At 54.2% G+C, this 18308-nt stretch overlaps 1 protein-coding gene across 1 annotated transcript; it reads right to left on the bottom strand.

The window, feature by feature from the left end:
• Positions 1 to 527: 527 nt before the first annotated feature.
• On the bottom strand, positions 528 to 17579 carry GFUS (GDP-L-fucose synthase). The gene is made up of 11 exons (XM_073329949.1): positions 17491 to 17579; positions 13884 to 14046; positions 10822 to 10936; positions 8944 to 9072; positions 7523 to 7596; positions 6994 to 7127; positions 4121 to 4185; positions 3136 to 3202; positions 2703 to 2782; positions 1889 to 1988; positions 528 to 1340 (listed from the first exon to the last, which is right to left on the bottom strand). The coding sequence occupies exons 2-11, from the start codon at positions 14033 to 14035 to the stop codon at positions 1285 to 1287; spliced, it is 972 nt and encodes a 323-aa protein (XP_073186050.1). The 5' UTR covers positions 14036 to 14046; positions 17491 to 17579; the 3' UTR covers positions 528 to 1284.
• Between the last annotated feature and the right edge of the window lie 729 nt (positions 17580 to 18308).

Raw genomic sequence — 18308 nt, 5'->3', positions numbered from 1 at the left:
GAGTCCAGGAGGCTGTATGTTGTCTCACAGGGTAGGTGATGGGAGCACCCTCACAAAAGACAGGTAGTAGCAGCTGTGATAGACCTTGTCCTCACTCTCGTTGCTCTGCTGAAGAGCACTGGAAGCTCCATCACCTGATTTAAAATAAGAGGAAGCACCAGAACCTCTTGGGGACAAATTCACAAAGGGGATACCCTAGAAAGCCTGTGGACCTTCCCCTCTGACTTCTCCCAAACATCGGAGACCATAGTCGTTACAGGGGCATGGCTACAGCTGCTCTGGCTAGCAAAACTTCTCTTCCCCCCCACCGGAACACTGCAGGAGAGCCCCCCGCTGACAGTCTAACCCTGGGGGGTGAAGACAAGATTTCTGATGCTGATGAACGGCCTCCACAGCTGAGCAGCACCAGCCCCTGGCAGCAAGAGAGGGAGCGTCCCGGGAACGCTGGGAACATCGCTGGGCTGCCCAGGCTCGGGTTCAGGATTAACGCCATGCAACTTGTTTTTACAAGAGCATAAACACAAGGGGAAAGTCAGCTCTGATTTATTCTGAACCTAACTACAGACGGCTTTACACTTGATTGGCAGCCTGACCAATTACAGCTTAACAGGAGGTGGCATCAGCACAGGCAAGGGAAAGGGATCCAGCGAGAACAGTGATGAGGTTTGACGGAGAGGGGGCTCTGTCTATTTTAAAAAATATTCAGTCAATGATGCAGAGGCAGCATGTAAACTTCCAGGTACCTCAACAGGAAAGTCCAACCCTCCAGCCTCTCCCAGGGCACCGCCTTTGGGGGAAGGCCCAGGGGGTTCTGACTAGGCAAGACTTCCCTTACTAAACTCCTTTTGACCTAAGCTTGATCTGCAGTTCCTGGGATATTTATAACCACAGAGAGGAATGTTGGAAGCGGGGGGGTGGGGAGGAGCCTCATTCTTTGCATTTTTGGAACCTTTTAACCAAGATTCACTTTGATCCCTGAACAGAGAGTTTCTCCCCATTCCACCCCATGAAGTTCTACGCCCCTGGCTGGCTGAGATGACTAGTAGTGTGAGTCCTGTGTCACAGAGAAAGACAGGGTATTTCTCACTCACGTTTGCTGAGCTTATCTCCCCACCCCACTCTCAAATTCTACTTTGGAAAAGCTGTATCTATCTCCACCATCATTTCACAGCCCCGAATGCCCTCACGCGTCCCCTCCTCTGCTCCAGCAAAGGAAAACCCTGAGTCTCAGAGGAACCTCCGGGGCAGTGCTGGCCAATCATCACAATGGCTTTGGGGCGCTGGTCACTTCCGGGCGATGTCATAGTGCACCTTGAACCAGTCGCAAGTTTCCTTCACAGCTGGAGGGGAAGGGGGAAGGCAGTTAGATCCCCATACAGCCTGAAGCATCACAACCAGCGGCAGCTCACTCCCTCCAGCTAACGCTGTGCCACTGGCCACTGCTTACTGAGCTAGGAGGAGTGGAAGAATCATTGTTGCCATGCGAGAGGAGGAGGAAATGGACCAGGGAGATGAAGTGACCCATCTAAAGTTACACGCTGTCTCAGAGCTGGGAACAGAACCCACAGATCCGAGCCCCCCAGGCCAGTGCTTCAGTCACTGCACCATCCTGCCCCTACAACCAGAGCTGCTGCCTCTGCTCCCATGGGTTTCTCACAGCATCTCTTTAGACACTCGCTGCATTCGAGTTCTTGGTGCATGCGGCCGGTGATGCCTGAGGCTGTGGGATCTGCAGGAGGGAGGGAGCCTTCCCCACAAATCCGACCCAACTCCTTTGGAGGGCAGAGGTGAGATCAGACATGGGCAGCCGATGCAGTGCGGTGGATGTTCCCGCCAAGGGGCAGGAGAGCCAGAGCGACTCCTGAGCAGCGCGGCCTTCAAGTCTTACCTTGTTTGAACGGCGTGAACTGGAAGTCGGGCAGGCACCGCCTCAGCTTGCCGTTGCTGGCTGTTTTCTTGAACTGGCCATCGGATTTCGTCGTGTCAAACTGGACACAGTGGGGGGGTAAGGGAAAACAAACGGGAATTCCGCCGAGTTCGAACCTAACGTTACTCCAGGGCGGCCCCTACTGGTAGTAGCCAGGCAGGACGAGAGCTGGGGCCTTGGTATCAAACGTCTACTGTACATGTCCCTTTCTGTAAGGTTTGCAGCTGGGCCTTAACCTGAACAGCCAGGCGCAGGGGTGAGCGGAGAGAGAGCCCACAAGAGGGAGATCCCTCGTGCCCATTGTTTGCAGGGAAGAGGCTGACTAACAAAGGGGGCCCAGAGCACCACCTGAAACGTTGAGTGCGAGTAGCAGCTACGTTCACACTATCAGCTGCACTAAGAATGGAAGACACTGTCTCCAAGGAGACCCCAGGTCACCATCAGATCGCAGAGACCTTGATGGCCCCGACTTCCAAGCACGGATCAAACATCCGTGGAACAAGCTCTCCAGTCAGAGAACGACCCACAGGAAGTGGTGCGAATACCATCACTTGAGCCACTTCACCCTGGACCAGACCAAGCACTGGAGAACGTGCAGCAGGGAATAATCTTGCACTGGATCGGCTGGGAATTAAGCCTTAGATGTTCGGATGCGACAATTCTCCCCCTCCCGAGGGTGCACGCGAGTGTGGGGAGTGGGTGCCAGGCCAGGACCCTGTGAGCTGGGCACAGCTCAGGAGGCAGGGCATCAGAGCAGTCATTTGTAAAAGGATACAATGAGTTCTCCCTTGAAGTCCATGGCTTCCACGACGCTCTCCGCGGCTTCCCTGATAGACACCTCGTCCTCTTCTCCAACTAAACAGAGAGCCAGGGTGAGGCTATGCCGCTCTTCCACCCCTGGTGCCAGCCACAACACTCAGGGAAGCCCCGTCGCTGCCCGCCCCAGAGAGAAACGAGGGTGGGGGATCAGAGCCTGCAGCCGCCTCATGCCACCACTGTGGATTCTAGATCGGTCTGTGGGGGCACTGCAGAGAGGGGTATCCTGCACTGACCCTGCTACAGAACCAGATAGGATGGCCTAGGGAGCAGTGGGGACATGGGACTTTCCCTCCCAGCACTGCAATAAGAGCTGAGGGCATCTGGCAAAAGGGCCAGAGTCATGACACCGTCAAAGGGAGAGAGATGGCGGGGGCGAGGGGACACCTTACCTGACAGGATGATGGGCTCCACCTCATCGTACTCCCGTAGGACCCAGAGGAAGAGCCGTGCCAGGTCCTGTGGGCACAAAGGAGCAGCTCTCAATCTCTCTGCCTCCTCCCTTTCCCTTCCCAGGAGCCACAGGATCCCAGCTCGAGGCACAGACACAAGCTCCTCGTTGCTGAAGGCCGGGGATGTTGTATGGGGGCTGTTTGCCAGGAAGCTGAGCCTGCTACTGCCAGGCTGCTGCCCCCTCCACCTCCAACTCAGCAGGGCAAAGCAGGAACAGCTCCAATCTCCCGCTCCCCCAGCTGCCAGCTCCCTCCCTCTGCAACTATCCCTCCAGGCCTTGCCACAAATGGCCTTTAAAGGGACCCCAGCCCTGGCCTGGCAGAAACAAACGGTCATTCCAGTAGACACAGCCATGCTAACAGACAGAACCATGATACCTCTGAAAGGGATGCCTCCATCAAGGCCCAGCTCCTGGGAGGACGCTCCCGCATGCTGCCAAGGCAGGGCCAATCTGATCCCCTCCCCACAGCTTGTGCACAGGGCTGGACGTGCAGTCTGGGACCTGTCCTGAGTTTATTGCTCGTTATTTGTCAGAACAACTTGCTCATCTTAGCAGCTGTATGTGGCTTGTATTACGGCAACAGGCAATCCCTGAGCGCAGGGAGCTAAGTGCACCCAGGCCAGGGTTCTAGCGTGTGGCTGCAAAGGGTTGTATGGCTTCAGAGCCCCCTCTGCCAGCAAGCCCACCCACCCCTGCCCCACCAGAACACACCTACCTCCTCCCACTCCCGGAGGTGGAACTGGGGGACCCATCCCACCAGAGGCCAGCACCCTCATTCACAGCCCTGCGCATTGCTGCAGCCTCCCAGGGCCAGGCAACCCGTGCTCCCAGCCATGGGGTCAGGATGTCTGAAATCTGCTCTGGGCCCCAGGAAACTCAGGGCCCAGTCCAAACGGGCTGGGCTCCGTGAAGGCCGTGCCTACCAGAGAGTAGATGAATTGTCTCCTGGGCTTTCCTGTCCCCCAGACAGTGAGAGCCATGCCATTTTCTGTGGGACAATCAAGAGAATGGCCATTAGTGGATGTTCCAACCGCAGCACAGGCCACAGGTTCCACCCCCGCCCTCCCCGTCCAAACACCCTCGTGCAAGAGAGAGCCAGGGCTGGGCCGGGGTAGCTTTACACCACAGCCCTTCTCTCTAAAGTGAGGTACAGCCCCTGGAGACTACAGGTCCTAGCACTCTATGCTCCAGCTTGACACAAGGGGCTGTAAGTAGCCACGTGTGACACTGTGCCCTATATTCTTCAGAGATATTGTGATATAATTATAGCATATCCATGATGTATTTTATGCGAGATGGATCGTGAGATATCATTGGAAAGGTTCCGATTTACTGACTATGATTATCCTATTTGTATGCATGTATCATTTCTGCATCTGAAGTTAGGACTATTGACTATGTATGAATTACAAGTGTGTTTACACCTGGGGAACACCCACCAGACAGAATGCCATCAGTCTAGATAGCTTGCTATGAGGAAGGGCCATTAGAGAGAACACGAGGTCTCAGAAGATGTTTATCACCCCCAGAGAAGTTCTTCCTGGGGATGCTCCAAACCAACTCTGAGTTATGGCTGCAAGGTCATGTGAGCAAGTCACCTGATGCGGGACTCCATGAATCACACCAGTATTTTTCCACTGACCGGGGGTGGGAATCACCCTGGAAGACAAAGGATTCCTGCCATATGGAAAACCTATTTAAGGCAGGGGAGTGACATAATCATGGTTCCCTCTTGGCTGAATCCCGGTCCAAGACGACAGCTGTAAATATCTAAGAAAAGACTGAATGAGGGGAGAAGGACTGAGCGCAGGCTGGAAGACTGTCTAGCTTGTGAATGAAATATTTGAAGTTGTAAGCAAGCAAGTGCATCTGGCCTTCAAGAATCTCTGCAATCTGCCTCAAACAACATTTAGGGTGAGAAATTATTTCTTGTAACCAGTTTCTTTAGTATTTTATTGCATGTTTGTTTTATTTGCTAGGTAATCTGCTTTGATCTGTTTGCTATCCCTTATAATCACTTAAATCTACCTTTTGTAGTTAATAAACTTGGTTTTGTTTTCTCTAAAACCACTTTATGGAATTCGTAACTGGGGGGGAGGTGGTAGTAAAAAGGTGTTGCATATCTTCCTCCACATTGAGGGAGGGGGCAAATTTTATGATCTTATGCTGTATAATTTTCTGTGCAGCCCAAGACAGCCCAGTTTTGGGTTTATCCCCTTGAGTGCTGGGCAATCCCTTAGCTGAGCCTTCCCATGCAGAGCTGATCTCAGCATGTGTGTTTGTTTCTGCAGCTGGGTGTGTCCCTACCTGTGTGCATTGCTGGGGGCTTGGGAGCCTGTCACAGCAGCACAGAGTAAGGGGAACCGAGGCTGGTGGGTCAGGCAGCTCAGTGGTACCCCAGTTCCAAGTGGCACCCTGAGGGGGAACCCGTCACACCATGGAGTCGGAATGGTCCTTCTCTGTTTCCTCATTGGCTGAGATTTGAGCCTGGACCCCTTCCCTGACTCTGCACAGAAATCACTTGCTAGTTTCACTCCTGCACGGAGGGGCAATGCCCAACCAAGAGCCAAGTGAGGAATCCAACCATCATGGCTCTCAGGAACTTACCATCCAACAACTCTAGCAGAAAACCCTGTTGGCAGCCCTGCAGCTACAGCTGCCTGGAGCCATCCATGGCTCGTTAGAGGCAGAGAGGTTTAGTTGTACTGTACAGTAGAAAAAACCCACAGGGTCCCAATGGACTCCACAAACCATGACACTGCAGCCTGGATGCAGACCATTCTGGGTGCCAATGGGTTTCCCTCCCATTTCCTGCCCCTCCCTACCTGAGGATCAGTTCCATGCAGTTTGCTGTCTGTGTATGTATGTGTCTTTGAGACATGACCCGAGGTCCTCTTTGTGTGTGTCCATTAATGAAATCATGGCACATACAGGAGGGATCTGCCCTAGCGTCCTAGATAAAATTCCCCTCCGTCTCCCATTCACAGTTGGGTGTTCTCCACTTGGCTGCTGTCCTCCATCCCAGAGGTGCCTGCATTTCAATGGTGATGTATGTGGGTTTGTGGAGCTCTACAGAAAGGTACATCGTTGCCACTTACAACTGCAGCCAAGGGCAACTTATGCTTCCTAAATGCCCAATGCTTTCAGTAGGAAATGAGCCCCATGATCTATCGAGCCCTGATCATCTCGTGGGGCAACTCCCTTCCTAAATGAGGACCCGAAACTCCCTGGACATTACTGCTTTACATACATACATTCAGTATGGCAATCCTCTACGCTGAGATACACAGAAACATTCTGGATGGACCAAACTCCGACCATCCTCTTAGCCCAGTGCTAAATGGTACCTAATCAACGTATCTGCAGATATGAAACACCGTCACTTCAGCAACCTCAATGGCACACAAGACAGCCAGGCGAAGATCAGAAAGCGAAAAGTATTTTGCAAACCAAATAATTTACAGTAGCCCCTTCAGCTATGCATCTTAAAGCACTTCATTAACATTAGCCAGCTAACCCACATTTGAAGAAGGAAGGGACACACGAGGATCCATTCACCCACTGCAGAAATGCAGTCCGCTCTGGGGTGGAACATGGCACTTGTGTAACAGCACACAGCAACACTTTCAAACAGTTTAGGGATCGGATGCGAAGAATGTCAGGCTCATTAGGAGCAAAAAAGACACAACTTCCCTCCCCGCAGCAGGAACCATCTGTGCTGCCCATATTGCCCAAGCAACAAAACCCTGTTGGCTGGACTATGAAGCTGAGAGCTGAATGAAGGCTCCGCACTTACTCTTTGCCAGGTACACCTTATGGATCAGTCCCGGAAGGACATGCCCGTCCTCAATGTTGTAGTTATCGTGAGGTCCAAAGACATTGGTCGGGATCACAGCGGTGAATCGGCAGCCGTGCTGTTCGAAATACCCCCTGGAAGAAGGGGGAAGAGAGGGCCAGGGCAAGTGAGTGACTAGCTCAGTGGCATGTTCCGTGCAGCTGAGGGCTGTGAGCACAAGTCACTGTCCCCCTTCCGTGTATCAGGGCCTAACCCTGTTCTTCCAGCAGGACTTAGGGAAATGAACTGGGGCTTGCCAACCCCCCTGCGGCCCCTGCAAGTTCCATCCACCCCCAGCCTCTCACTCCTTGTGCCAGGTGAGGTCAGAGCGCACAAGGGGAAGGAATTATCCTACAGTGACAGTGATAATATTTATACAGTCCTTCATCCGGGGATCACAAAGGTCTTTACAGAGATGTACGGACTGTGTAAGTCCCTCCCTGAGCCATACAGCTTGGGCGGGGAGGGGAGGGAAGGGGATGGATCATACCTGTTCTGAACGTCAATCATTCTCTTGGCATACGAGTACCCGAAGTTGGAGCTGTGCGGGGGCCCATTGTGAATCTGGGGAAAAACACAGACGGCACAGTTGGGAAAAGTAACGTCAGCCTGGTGAAAATGGGGTTTCAACATCCGCTGCCTGGCCCCAAGGGGAAGGAGGCGTAGGGAGAATAAACGGAAGTTATGTCTGCACTGCACAGTTAAGCCAGGTGCTCGACACCTGGGTTAGCCTAACCTGAGTGCGAGCATCAACACAGCAAAGCTCCCCCTGTGCCCCCATGTCCTCACTGTCTCTGCACTTGCCTGTGTGTGTTCGGGGGCCATATCCCATGGTTCTTTGTGCCGAGATGCTCTAGGATTCTTTCCCCCATCGATCAGGTCAGTTGCAAGAGAACTTATCTGTCCTTCAGGAAGGGACTGTCGGCACTGGAGGACTATCGGCACTTGTGATTTAGCCTGCATCCTCACTGCAGCGTAGGTGGGTTCCAGCCCAGATCCTGGGCTCTAACTTATACTATACCCCTAGCTGGGTCAGCTAGCCCAGGTTTAAAGCACCCCCAAGGCCAGGCCAGAGCTTTCTGTATGTGGACAGTGGGAAAGAGGGGGCTGGTGTTAAGGCTAGAACCCAGATTAGCTGTGCAGCGTAGACATACCCCGAGTTCGGAGCAGGAGAGCAGCATCCTGGAGCGCCTCGATCTGCTAATGGAGGAGCTGTTACCACCTGCCAGCCCTGGGCTCAGCTCACATCACAGACAAGCCACAGGCAGGCAGAGATGGCAGGAATCCAATATGTCCCCTGAAGGTCCCCTTATTCCTCGTGAGCCCGTGCTGCAGGGCTGCCCGCCTGTTTCTGCCCAAGGAGGATGGGACGGGGCTTGCACTGGACCGGACGATCCTGCTCCTTGTTTGGCCGGAGGGATGGCTGTCGAGCAAGGCAGGCGCTCCCCACTCTGCCCGACCCCACATGCACATCAGCGCAATGAGTGAGGGACAGCCCCCACAGCGGTGCAGAGAACTAGGATGCAGATACTGGGCCAACCTGACTGGTTACGGCATGAGTCTGCACCAGAGAGCGGCTGGAATCCCCAGCCCATGCAGGACGTTAGCCGGAGGGGTCGGCTCTGCTCTCCCCATCACCCACCGAGTCAGCCAACCAGGATGGGAAAGAAGACCAGAGCCAAGACGACCAGCTGTCACTCTCTCAGATCAGCGTAACTGGTATAACAATAGGTTGTCCACCTGCTGCACCGAGGCAGCCCCCAACCATCTCCCCTTCCCAAGGTGCACAGTAACTTAACCGATGTTACTGTGCTTAACCCGCAGCTCTGGGTGGAGCAAAGGTGAAGCTGAGTGAGTAACGGAAGTTGTAAGGCAGGGTGCTGCATGCCCTGCCCGAAGGCCGCCCCTTACCATGGTCTCATCGATAGGATAGGTGGTCTTGTCCGGGAAGATGCAGGTGGAAAGGCAGGAGACGACTTTCTGCACCCCGAATTCGTACGCTGAGTGAAGGACGTTGTCGTTGATGTGCACGTTTCTCCGCTGGGGAAAAGATGTCCAGCGGGGAGTCAGGAGTCCCGTTATATTCGGATCAGTTACTGCACGACCCACCCGGGCCTTCCAGCTTGTCGAGAACCTGCCCTGACTCTGACCATCGCAGGCTCAGGACGGGTTGCCGTGGAGCTCCCAGGCTAGTCTCACTGGTGGTACCAGAGTTGAACGGCTGAGGGCTGAAGGGACAGTCCTTGGGGGAGACCCCAAGCTTGTCTCGGAGTCAGGAGTGGGATCAGCTCTAACCACTCAGGTCTGAACTTTACCTTGCATTCCACCTCTCTCACGGCAGTGTCAGCTCTGGACACAGCGAGGGCCCCACTCCCCAACCCACAGCTCCTGCCAGATGGCTTTCACTGCCCCCCACACAAGGGGTTCAGCTGCTCGTGTTGGTGCTATGGGGCTTTCAGGCCCCCTTCTCTATGCAGACCTGTTATCTACACAGCCCTTTCATGCCGTCGCTCCCCAGCTCATCCCCAGGCGCAGCCACGGCACTTACTGGGCTGGGCGGGAAACAGACCAGCCCCCTTCCTTTCCCCATTCTGATCCACAGCCAGGTGAAGGGAGACCAGACAAGGAGGAGATGCGCACACAGAGCAGCGAGCCAGGAGGGCCACACGTTATCCAGCCCAGGTGCGCACACAGCACAACTTGCCAGGTGCTGAAGGACTGCACTTACTATGCATAGGAAGGACCAGATGGCAGCCACCATGTGAAGACTACACACCCCAGAATGCAACGTTCCAGCCAGCGCTAAGTGAAGCCTGCTCAGATCAAGGAGGAGCATTGCATGCTGGGACTTGTAGTCACCATGGATTGTTCATCTGTATTACAGGTAAGATGACTGCCGGCCGCTGAACCACATGGGCCAGCCCCGAGAAATCTAACCAGGCTAGGTTGACCTGGTGTGCATGTGTGTGTGAGATTCAGGAGGAGGGGCAGGGGTCCAACACCAGCTGCTAATAAGCTGCACCCCTTCATATTAAAGAAAAGGAGTACTTGTGGCACCTTAGAGACTAACCAATTTATCTGAGCATCAGCTTTCGTGAGCTACAGCTCACTTCATCGGATGTATCGGACGCTGTAGCTCACGAAAGCTCATGCTCAGATAAATTGGTTAGTCTCTAAGGTGCCACAAGTCCTCCTGTTCTTTTTGCGAATACAGACTAACACGGCTGTTACTCTGAAACCTGTCATATTAGAGAGTCACTCACCAGCGCCTGGGGAGAGAATCATCCCAGCCAAGGCCCGGGGGTTCATCTCTGGATGCAGGGCTAGTGCTGGGGACAGTTCATTAGCCCCACAAGAGCCCTGGTGGGCAAGTGGTTCCCAGTTCAGCAGCACTTACACGGGCCCATACACTGTAATCACACGTTTTGGTAACCCAGCAAGAGGAGTCCCACCTGCAGTGTCAGAAGGCCCAGCACCCAAGGAGTTAATGACTTCATCCACCCATTTAATAAACCTGACTGGCCTGGGCTTTATTTCTGGCCCTGCCACACACGCCACATGTGACCCAGGGAAGTCATGTCTTGGTGCCTCAGTGTCCCTACAATTAAGGTGGCCTAGCCTACAGCCTGGAGGCAGGGGGTGCGGCGAGGGTTAATTCATGAATGTCTGCAAAGCGCTCCCAAGTCCTTGAAGGAAGGGCAAAGGGGAACCACACAGCATGGTGCAGTGAGAGTGACAGCCCGCTGGACCAGACGTTCCACCTTTGCATTTGCCACCCTGGCCCCTTACCCAGAAATCCAGGTTGTATTTGATGTTTTTGAAGAGGCCTCCCACCAAGGCTGCCAAGTGGATCACGTGGGTGGGTCTGTGTTTCTCATACAGGGCTCTGGTCTCAGCAGCATTGCTACAGGGGAGAGGAAACAACAAACAGAACCCTCAGGGGTACATTCTAGCCATCCTACGTACCTATCTGACCCCCATGACCACAGTATCTAAGCACCTCACAGTCTGATGTATTTATCCTCACAACCCCTGGGAGGCAGGGCAGTGCTATTATCCCCATATTACAGATTGGAAACAGGCACACAGTGACTTCCCCAAGGTGACATAGGGAGTCCAATTCCTTGCTCTGCCGCAAACCCAGATCTCCCCAGTCCCAGATTAGCGGGGTAAGTAGGAGACACAACACAGCAGCTGCCTAACCATTGTGGAGTGTTTTGTACCTATCCCGGCAGAGGTGAGCTTTGATCTCATAGGCCTTTGCTGTCTGCCATTTCTCTAACACACACCATCGCATGTCAGTTACACAGCTCTTTTTGTCCTCAAAGTGTTTTACACAGGTAACTAACGGGCCCTCACAGCACCCCTACGCAGTGCGTTGTACAGTCAGAGAAAGTGAGGCACAGAAAGGTGATGGTGACTTGCCCAAGGCCAAAGACGGAGTCGGCGTCAGGGCGAGTTAGAACTCAAAGAGTTCCTGGCTCCCAGGAGGCAGTGAACTGATCTTGCTACTGATTAAATGCCACTCCTGTTAGCACAAGGAGTGTCAGACAAACCTGCAGCACAAGGACAATGAGTCTTCATGCCTCATGAGGGTTTGACAATTCAGTGATGCCACCACTAAAACGATTAGAGAGACACAGGGGAGAGGGAATATCTTTTATTCGACCAACTTCTGTTGGAGAGAGAGACCTGAAGAAAAGCTCAGTGTACGGTAATATCCTGGGACCAACATGGCTACGACACCACTGCCTATCACTAACACCAGACTGGATGAAAGCCCTGGATGGACCAGACAGGACCTTTTCCGTCACTCGGACTGGCTGACTCTCACCTGGAAAGGGGGCGGGGCTCAGGTGCATGGCATACTTGGGGGAATGTGATTGGAGCCGGTGACAGCAAGGTCTGAATTGCCAAAGAGAGGGTATCGTTTAACTTTCCTTGGCTGGGATTGGCCAGGCTTCTTACCTGGTGATACAACAGGCTGCACCGAATGACGTGGCAGCTGCAGGAGTGAAAAGAGCATGCCGACAGGAAGCCAGCAGATGGAGGGTTCAAGAGCAAAGACCGTGGACAGACCCAAAGGACAGGTCTCCTTAGCCATTCGAGGGAGCACCCGTGCTGAGCCTAGCCCCAGCATGGTCCTACAGCACCCCGCACTCACACCATTTTCATTTTTAAAGGCACAATACTCCTGACCTCAGTCTATGTGAGGATCAACATTGCCCAGATCCTGAACACACTCGGGTCTCCAGCGCACTATACCCGAGGCCCATGAAATAGAAACACTCATACCCTGCCCTCCGCCTGACTTCTTCTGGAACAGGGCTGCTCCCTGATCAACCCCACAGCCCAGGTCTCCGGCAGACCCTCTGAGCCGCACGCAGGGTGTGGCCAGCCACCTCCAGTTAATCTGACATCAGACTTTTGAATACGCATCCAGTTCGCTTTCATCTCATGACGCTGCGTGGGGGGAGGGGAGTGGGCGTCCCGGAGCAAAGCTGGGGGTAACATGCGCGAGGCAGCCGCAATGGGCTCATTCTGGGGCTGCCTCAACAACTCCAAAAGCCAGTTTAAACCAGAAGTGAACATGGTTTTCCTACCCTCCACACTTAGGGGACGTCTACACAGCAGAAGCTGCACACGGGCTAGCCGACCCGAGCTAGCTGGAATCCAGCTAGAGTGGGTAACTATAGCAGTGAAGACAGCATAGCGTGCTGACTGCAAAGCCAGCATTGACCCTAGGTACGTACTCAGCTTGCTATCTCAGGTAGCCAAGCCCGTGGCCGGCTTTTGCTGTGTAGACACACCTTTAGTGGGAAGAAAGAAAGCAAGGGGCTGACAGCATCAGCTTAAGTCAGGTTCTGGCCACGCAGTTGTGCCAGCCCACCTCCATCCTAACGTACAGCACCTTCCTGCTAATCCAGCACTAAGGCTTCATACGCAGCTCTGCCAACGCTCCTCACCAGCAGCACCCATTGCTAGCTCCGTGCCTCAGCGTCTCTGGAGAAGAGACCGCCTGTCATTCCAGAACCATGTAGGAGTTTTGTAACAGGGCCCGAGACAAGGCACAGTCCTCCATGCCACACACATCATTTTCACTTGTCTGCCGAGGATTTGAACCCTGCTCTCCAAGTGTGAGAGCCCTAGTGTGAGAGCACTCCCCCCGCAAGCCACCCAAAATGGATAGGGACATTTCAGACAACAATGAACAAGCAAAGAAGAGTCCAGTGCAGCAAGGATATTGGAGATATATTGGAATTGGAAAAGGTTCAGAAAAGGGCAACCAAAATTATTAGGGGTATGGAATGGCTTCTGTAGGAGGAGAGAGTAATAAGACTGGGACTTTTCAGCTTGGAGAAGAGACGACTAAGGGGAGATATGATAGAGGTCTATAAAATCATGAGTGGTGTGGAGAAAGTAAATAAGGAAGTGTAATTTACTCCTCATAACACAAGAACTAGGGGTCAACCAATGAAATTAACAGACAGAAGGTTTAAAATGAATAAAAGGAAGTATTTCTTCACACAACGCACAGTCAACCTGTGGAACTCTTTGCCAGAGGCTGTTGTGAAGGCCAAGACTATAACAGTGTCTAAAAAGGAACTAGATAAGTTCATGGAAGATAGGTCCATCAATGACTATTAGCCAGGATGGGCAGGAATGGTGTCCCTACCCTCTGTTTGCCAGAAGCTGGGAATGGGCGACGGGATGGATCACTTGAGGATTCCCTGTTCTGTTCATTCCTTCTGGGGCACCTGGCATTGGCTGCTGTCGGAAGACAGGATACTGGGGCAAATGGACCTTTGGTCTGACCCAGTATGGCCATTCTTATGTTCTTAAGGACTCACGTTAAGTCAGCATCCTTGGAGCACACAAAGATCCATTCCTCATCTGGCCTGCCCTCTCCATCAGCGACCACCTTCTCAATGGCTTTCCCCACCAGTCCGGTGCCACCGGTTACCAGGATGCGCTTTGGCTTCGTTCCTGCCGGCTCCGCCATGGCTACAAAATCTGCAGGGCGGGAGAAAAGGCAATTAATTCCAAATCGTCTCAGAAGCATTGCACCAGATCGGTGCTGAGATTCATGCTGCAAACCTTCCTGGCCAGATGCAACTGCAGAAGCCAGGGGCATGTGTGAGCTGAACAGGGGCAGAGATTCTGGCAGGGTTAGCAAACCTGGCTTCCCACTTCCTCCATGTCACCAGAGAGGTCATCAAGCCCCCAACTGGAAGGCGATGGGCAAATAGGGTCCTGAGTAGGTCAAGAGGGCAGTGGAAAACACAGATGCTGCAAGGCAGCTGCATCACAGTTAGTGGGGCAGAGATCTGGCTAACGTGTATCCTCTCCGTCACTCCACTGCCATCCAGTGGCTGTCTGGAGTTGCTGGGTCTCAGGCTATTACAAAAAGAAAAGGAGTACTTGTGGCACCTTAGAGACTAACCAATTTATTTGAGCATGAGCTTTCGTGAGCTCATGCTCAAATAAATTGGTTAGTCTCTAAGGTGCCACAAGTACTCCTTTTCTTTTTGCGAATACAGACTAACACGGCTGTTCCTCTGAAACCAGGCTATTACAAGACTCCCCACATGACTGAAACAAGGGACCTATTTGATGTTAAGGATGGAATAAGGAACTGCCACCTTCCCTCACGTCAGCCAATGGGTCACATGCAGGAGGAATTTCCGCTGTTTTGAAGCACAAGTTTTAATAATTTTTCAAGGCCTCTTTAATAAAAGCACAAGACTCAGAGATAGTTCTATGGGAACTAAAGGGACATCATCCACTGAGAAGTCACAGCCTGAAAACATCTCCCTCCTATTGTTGCAAGTAACCCCTACGATCACTAGAACTTAAAGCAATGGGAGACTTTTTTCTAGTTTGTTTCCCTTGTGCATTTAGCAGCAGTTTGCAAGAGGCTGTTTACCTTACCACCAGCAGCAAAGCTGAAATGTAAAAAGCAGCAAGCAGGTGCGTGCAGAGGAAACAAGGCTAAGGTCATGTTGGTCCCAGACCCTTCCAAAAGACCCTTACGAATATTATCAGAGAAGCAGAAAAAACGTTGCAATATATTTAAGCAACTAAAAAATATTTTGTACATGCTAGTTAAAGGGTGTTTTAAAAGAGCACTGATTTTTTAAAAATGGTTAAAAAAACCCCTCAGGTTATCAGTGTTCCTTACATTGTTTTTTTAATAAACCAGACACACTTCAAGTTGAGGGCATCACTGAAACATCTTGACAGTGTCACTAGGGCCTCACATGTAGGTTTTGTTTGGGTAGAGAGTGCTGTTAAAGCCCAGTATGAAAAGAAATGTTTTAAGAGATTCTCAAAAAAAGTTTATGGAAGAGGGTTTTCTTGAATTTATATCTACCCCTGCAGAGTCCTGAACACAAAAAAGAAAGTGACACTGGACAGTTTCACTATTCAAGCTGCATGAAGGGACAGAAATAAATCAGACATGGGATCTCTAATTAATCAATCAATCAATCAATCAATCACAGCTTGCCCCTTCCCCAGCACTTCCGTTTCAAGAATTTTAACATGCATTGCGAATGTGAAAGAACTACACATCATACTCCCCCCCCACGTGAGGCAAATTAATATAGTTATGGTAGGAGTCACTGAATGCATCCGATGAAGTGAGCTGTAGCTCACAAAAGCTTATGCTCAAATAAATTTGTTAGTCTCTAAGGTGCCACAAGTCCTCCTTTTCTTTTTACCAACAGCACTGTTACAAGTTATTTTTCTTAGTGCTCAGTCTTTCAAGAAATGCTGTACTGTTGTTAGCTTTGTGATGGCATCTCAACTTAGGGGAGCTGTTGCAAATAGCAAGAGAGTTTGCTCTCTGCCTTAATCTATCAGAGTCATTTCTCGGAGTAGAGTTGCTCTCTGGAAACTGGGCACAGGCATCTGGGCTGACATTTCTGGAAGAGATGATTGACTGCGTGCCATTTGGGACCACCTCTGTTTCAGGACTGGTGCACAGAGCGCAAACAAGTTACAAACATACTGAGGCCAGGTCTACCCTACAAACTTACGTCACTCAGGGGGGTATGGATTTTTCACTGAGAGATGCAGTTATACTGGGTGAGGACAGCATCACGTCAACGGGAGGGCTTCTCCCCTCGGGGAGGTGGATTAACACCACCAATGGGAGAAGCCCTCTGTCGGCATAGTAGCGCCTTCACTGAAGCGCTACACAGGCGCACGATGCAGGGTTTTAAGTGTAAACCTGCCCTAAGACCCCCCACCCAGCCCATGTCACTGATTTCTCCTCCACCAGAAGCTGGCTAGCAAGGTCCCCGCAGCGGCTACCTCTCAGCGGACAGGTGACAGTACTATGATCCCTGTTTTACGGATGGGGAAGCGTCGGCACAGAAATGGAGTGACTTAGCTGAGGTCACAGGAGAGTCAAGAGCAGGGTTGATAACTTCAGTGTATTAAGTGCTGGTCGCACTGCGCAAGCGCTGATTAATTGGTGCGTGGGTTTCGCCCCACCCCTGCTCCCACGGCATGACCCTGATCCTACTCATGCTGAAATCAACCACCAAACCCCCATTACCCCTGGGGAACGGGATTAGGCCCCGTGCCCGCATAAAATGCTGGCACCTATTGGGGATCGGTAACGGCCTGGAAGCAGCCCCCCTCTGCAGTGAAATGCTCGGCCCCGGAGAGCAGCAGCAGCCACGCGGAGCAGCCCTGCAGATGCCCTGGGGTCCCCCGTCTGCTCCTCCACCCCCCACTCCCCCCAAGCCAGGGGCCCCCCTCCCTCCACCCCCACCCCTGCTCCCCCCAAGCCAGGGGCCCCCCTCCCTCCACGCCCCCATACCGGGCCCCCCTCCACCCCCCAAGCCAGGGGCCCCTCTCCCTCCACCCTCCAAGCCAGGGGCCCCCGCTCCCCCCATACCGGGCCCCGCTCCCCCCAAGCCAGGGCCCCCCTCCCTCCACCCCCCCATACCGGGCCCCCCTCCACCCCCCAAGCCAGGGGCCCCTCTCCCTCCAAGCCAGGGGCCCCCCTCCCTCCACCCCCCCATACCGGGCCCCTCTCCCTCCACCCCCCCAAGCCAGGGGCCCCCCTCCCCTGCTCCCCCCAAGCCAGGGGCCCCTCTCCCCCCCCATACCGGGCCCACCCCTGCTCCCCCCAAGCCAGGGGTCCCCCTCCACCCCCGCAAGCCAGGGGCCCCTCTCCCTCCACCCCCCCAAGCCAGGGGCCCCCCTTCCTCCACCCCCCCAAGCCAGGGGCCCCCCTCCCCTGCTCCCCCCAAGCCAGGGGCCCCCCTCCACCCCCCAAAGCCAGGGGCCCCCCTCCCCTGCTCCCCCCAAGCCAGGGGCCCCCCCATACCAGGCCCACCCCTGCTCCCCCCAAGCCAGGGGCCCCTCTCCCCCCCCATACCAGGCCCACCCCTGTTCCCCCCAAGCCAGGGGCCCCCCGCCCCGGGGCTCCCCGGCTCCCACCTGTCCCGCGCCGGCCGGCCGCTCCCTCCCGGACCCGGCTCCGCTTCCGCCAGCCCCGAGTCCGGGTCGCTCGCAGGTCGCAGCCCGCGGGGCTCGCTGGGAAATGGAGTCCGGGCCCCGCCTGCCAGACAGACAGACAGACAGACAGACAGGCGGGGGCGGGGGCAGAGGACGGACAGACAGCCGGGGGCGGGGGGAGTGGGACAGAGAGACAGACAGCGGGGGGGCGGGGGCAGAGGACAGATAGACAGCCGGGGGCGGCGGGAGTGGGACAGACAGACAGGCGGGGGCAGAGGACAGACAGACAGAGAGGGGTGGGGAGAGTGGGACAGACAGACAGCGGGGGGGGCGGGGGCAGAGGACAGACAGACAGACAGACAGGGGTGGGGAGAGTGGGACAGACAGCGGGGGGGCGGGGGCAGAGGACAGATAGACAGCCGGGGGCGGCGGGAGTGGGACAGACAGACAGGCGGGGGCAGAGGACAGACAGACAGAGAGGGGTGGGGAGAGTGGGACAGACAGACAGCGGGGGGGGCGGGGGCAGAGGACAGACAGACAGACAGACAGGGGTGGGGAGAGTGGGACAGACAGCCGGGGGGGGGGGGCAGAGGCAGAGGACAGACAGACAGAGGTGGGGAGAGTGGGACAGACAGAGAGACAGACAGCGGGGGGGCGGGGGCAGAGGACAGACAGACAGCCGGGGGCGGCGGGAGTGGGACAGACAGGCGGGGGCAGAGGACAGACAGACAGACAGGGGTGGGGAGAGTGGGACAGACAGACAGACAGGGGTGGGGAGAGTGGGACAGACGGACGGACAG

This window comes from Lepidochelys kempii, chromosome 2, assembly GCF_965140285.1.
Source record: "Lepidochelys kempii isolate rLepKem1 chromosome 2, rLepKem1.hap1, whole genome shotgun sequence".
Classification (NCBI taxonomy): Eukaryota; Metazoa; Chordata; order Testudines; family Cheloniidae; genus Lepidochelys; species Lepidochelys kempii.
The sequence above is the reverse complement of the archived record's forward strand: the minus strand, read 5'-3'. Positions and strand labels throughout refer to the sequence as shown.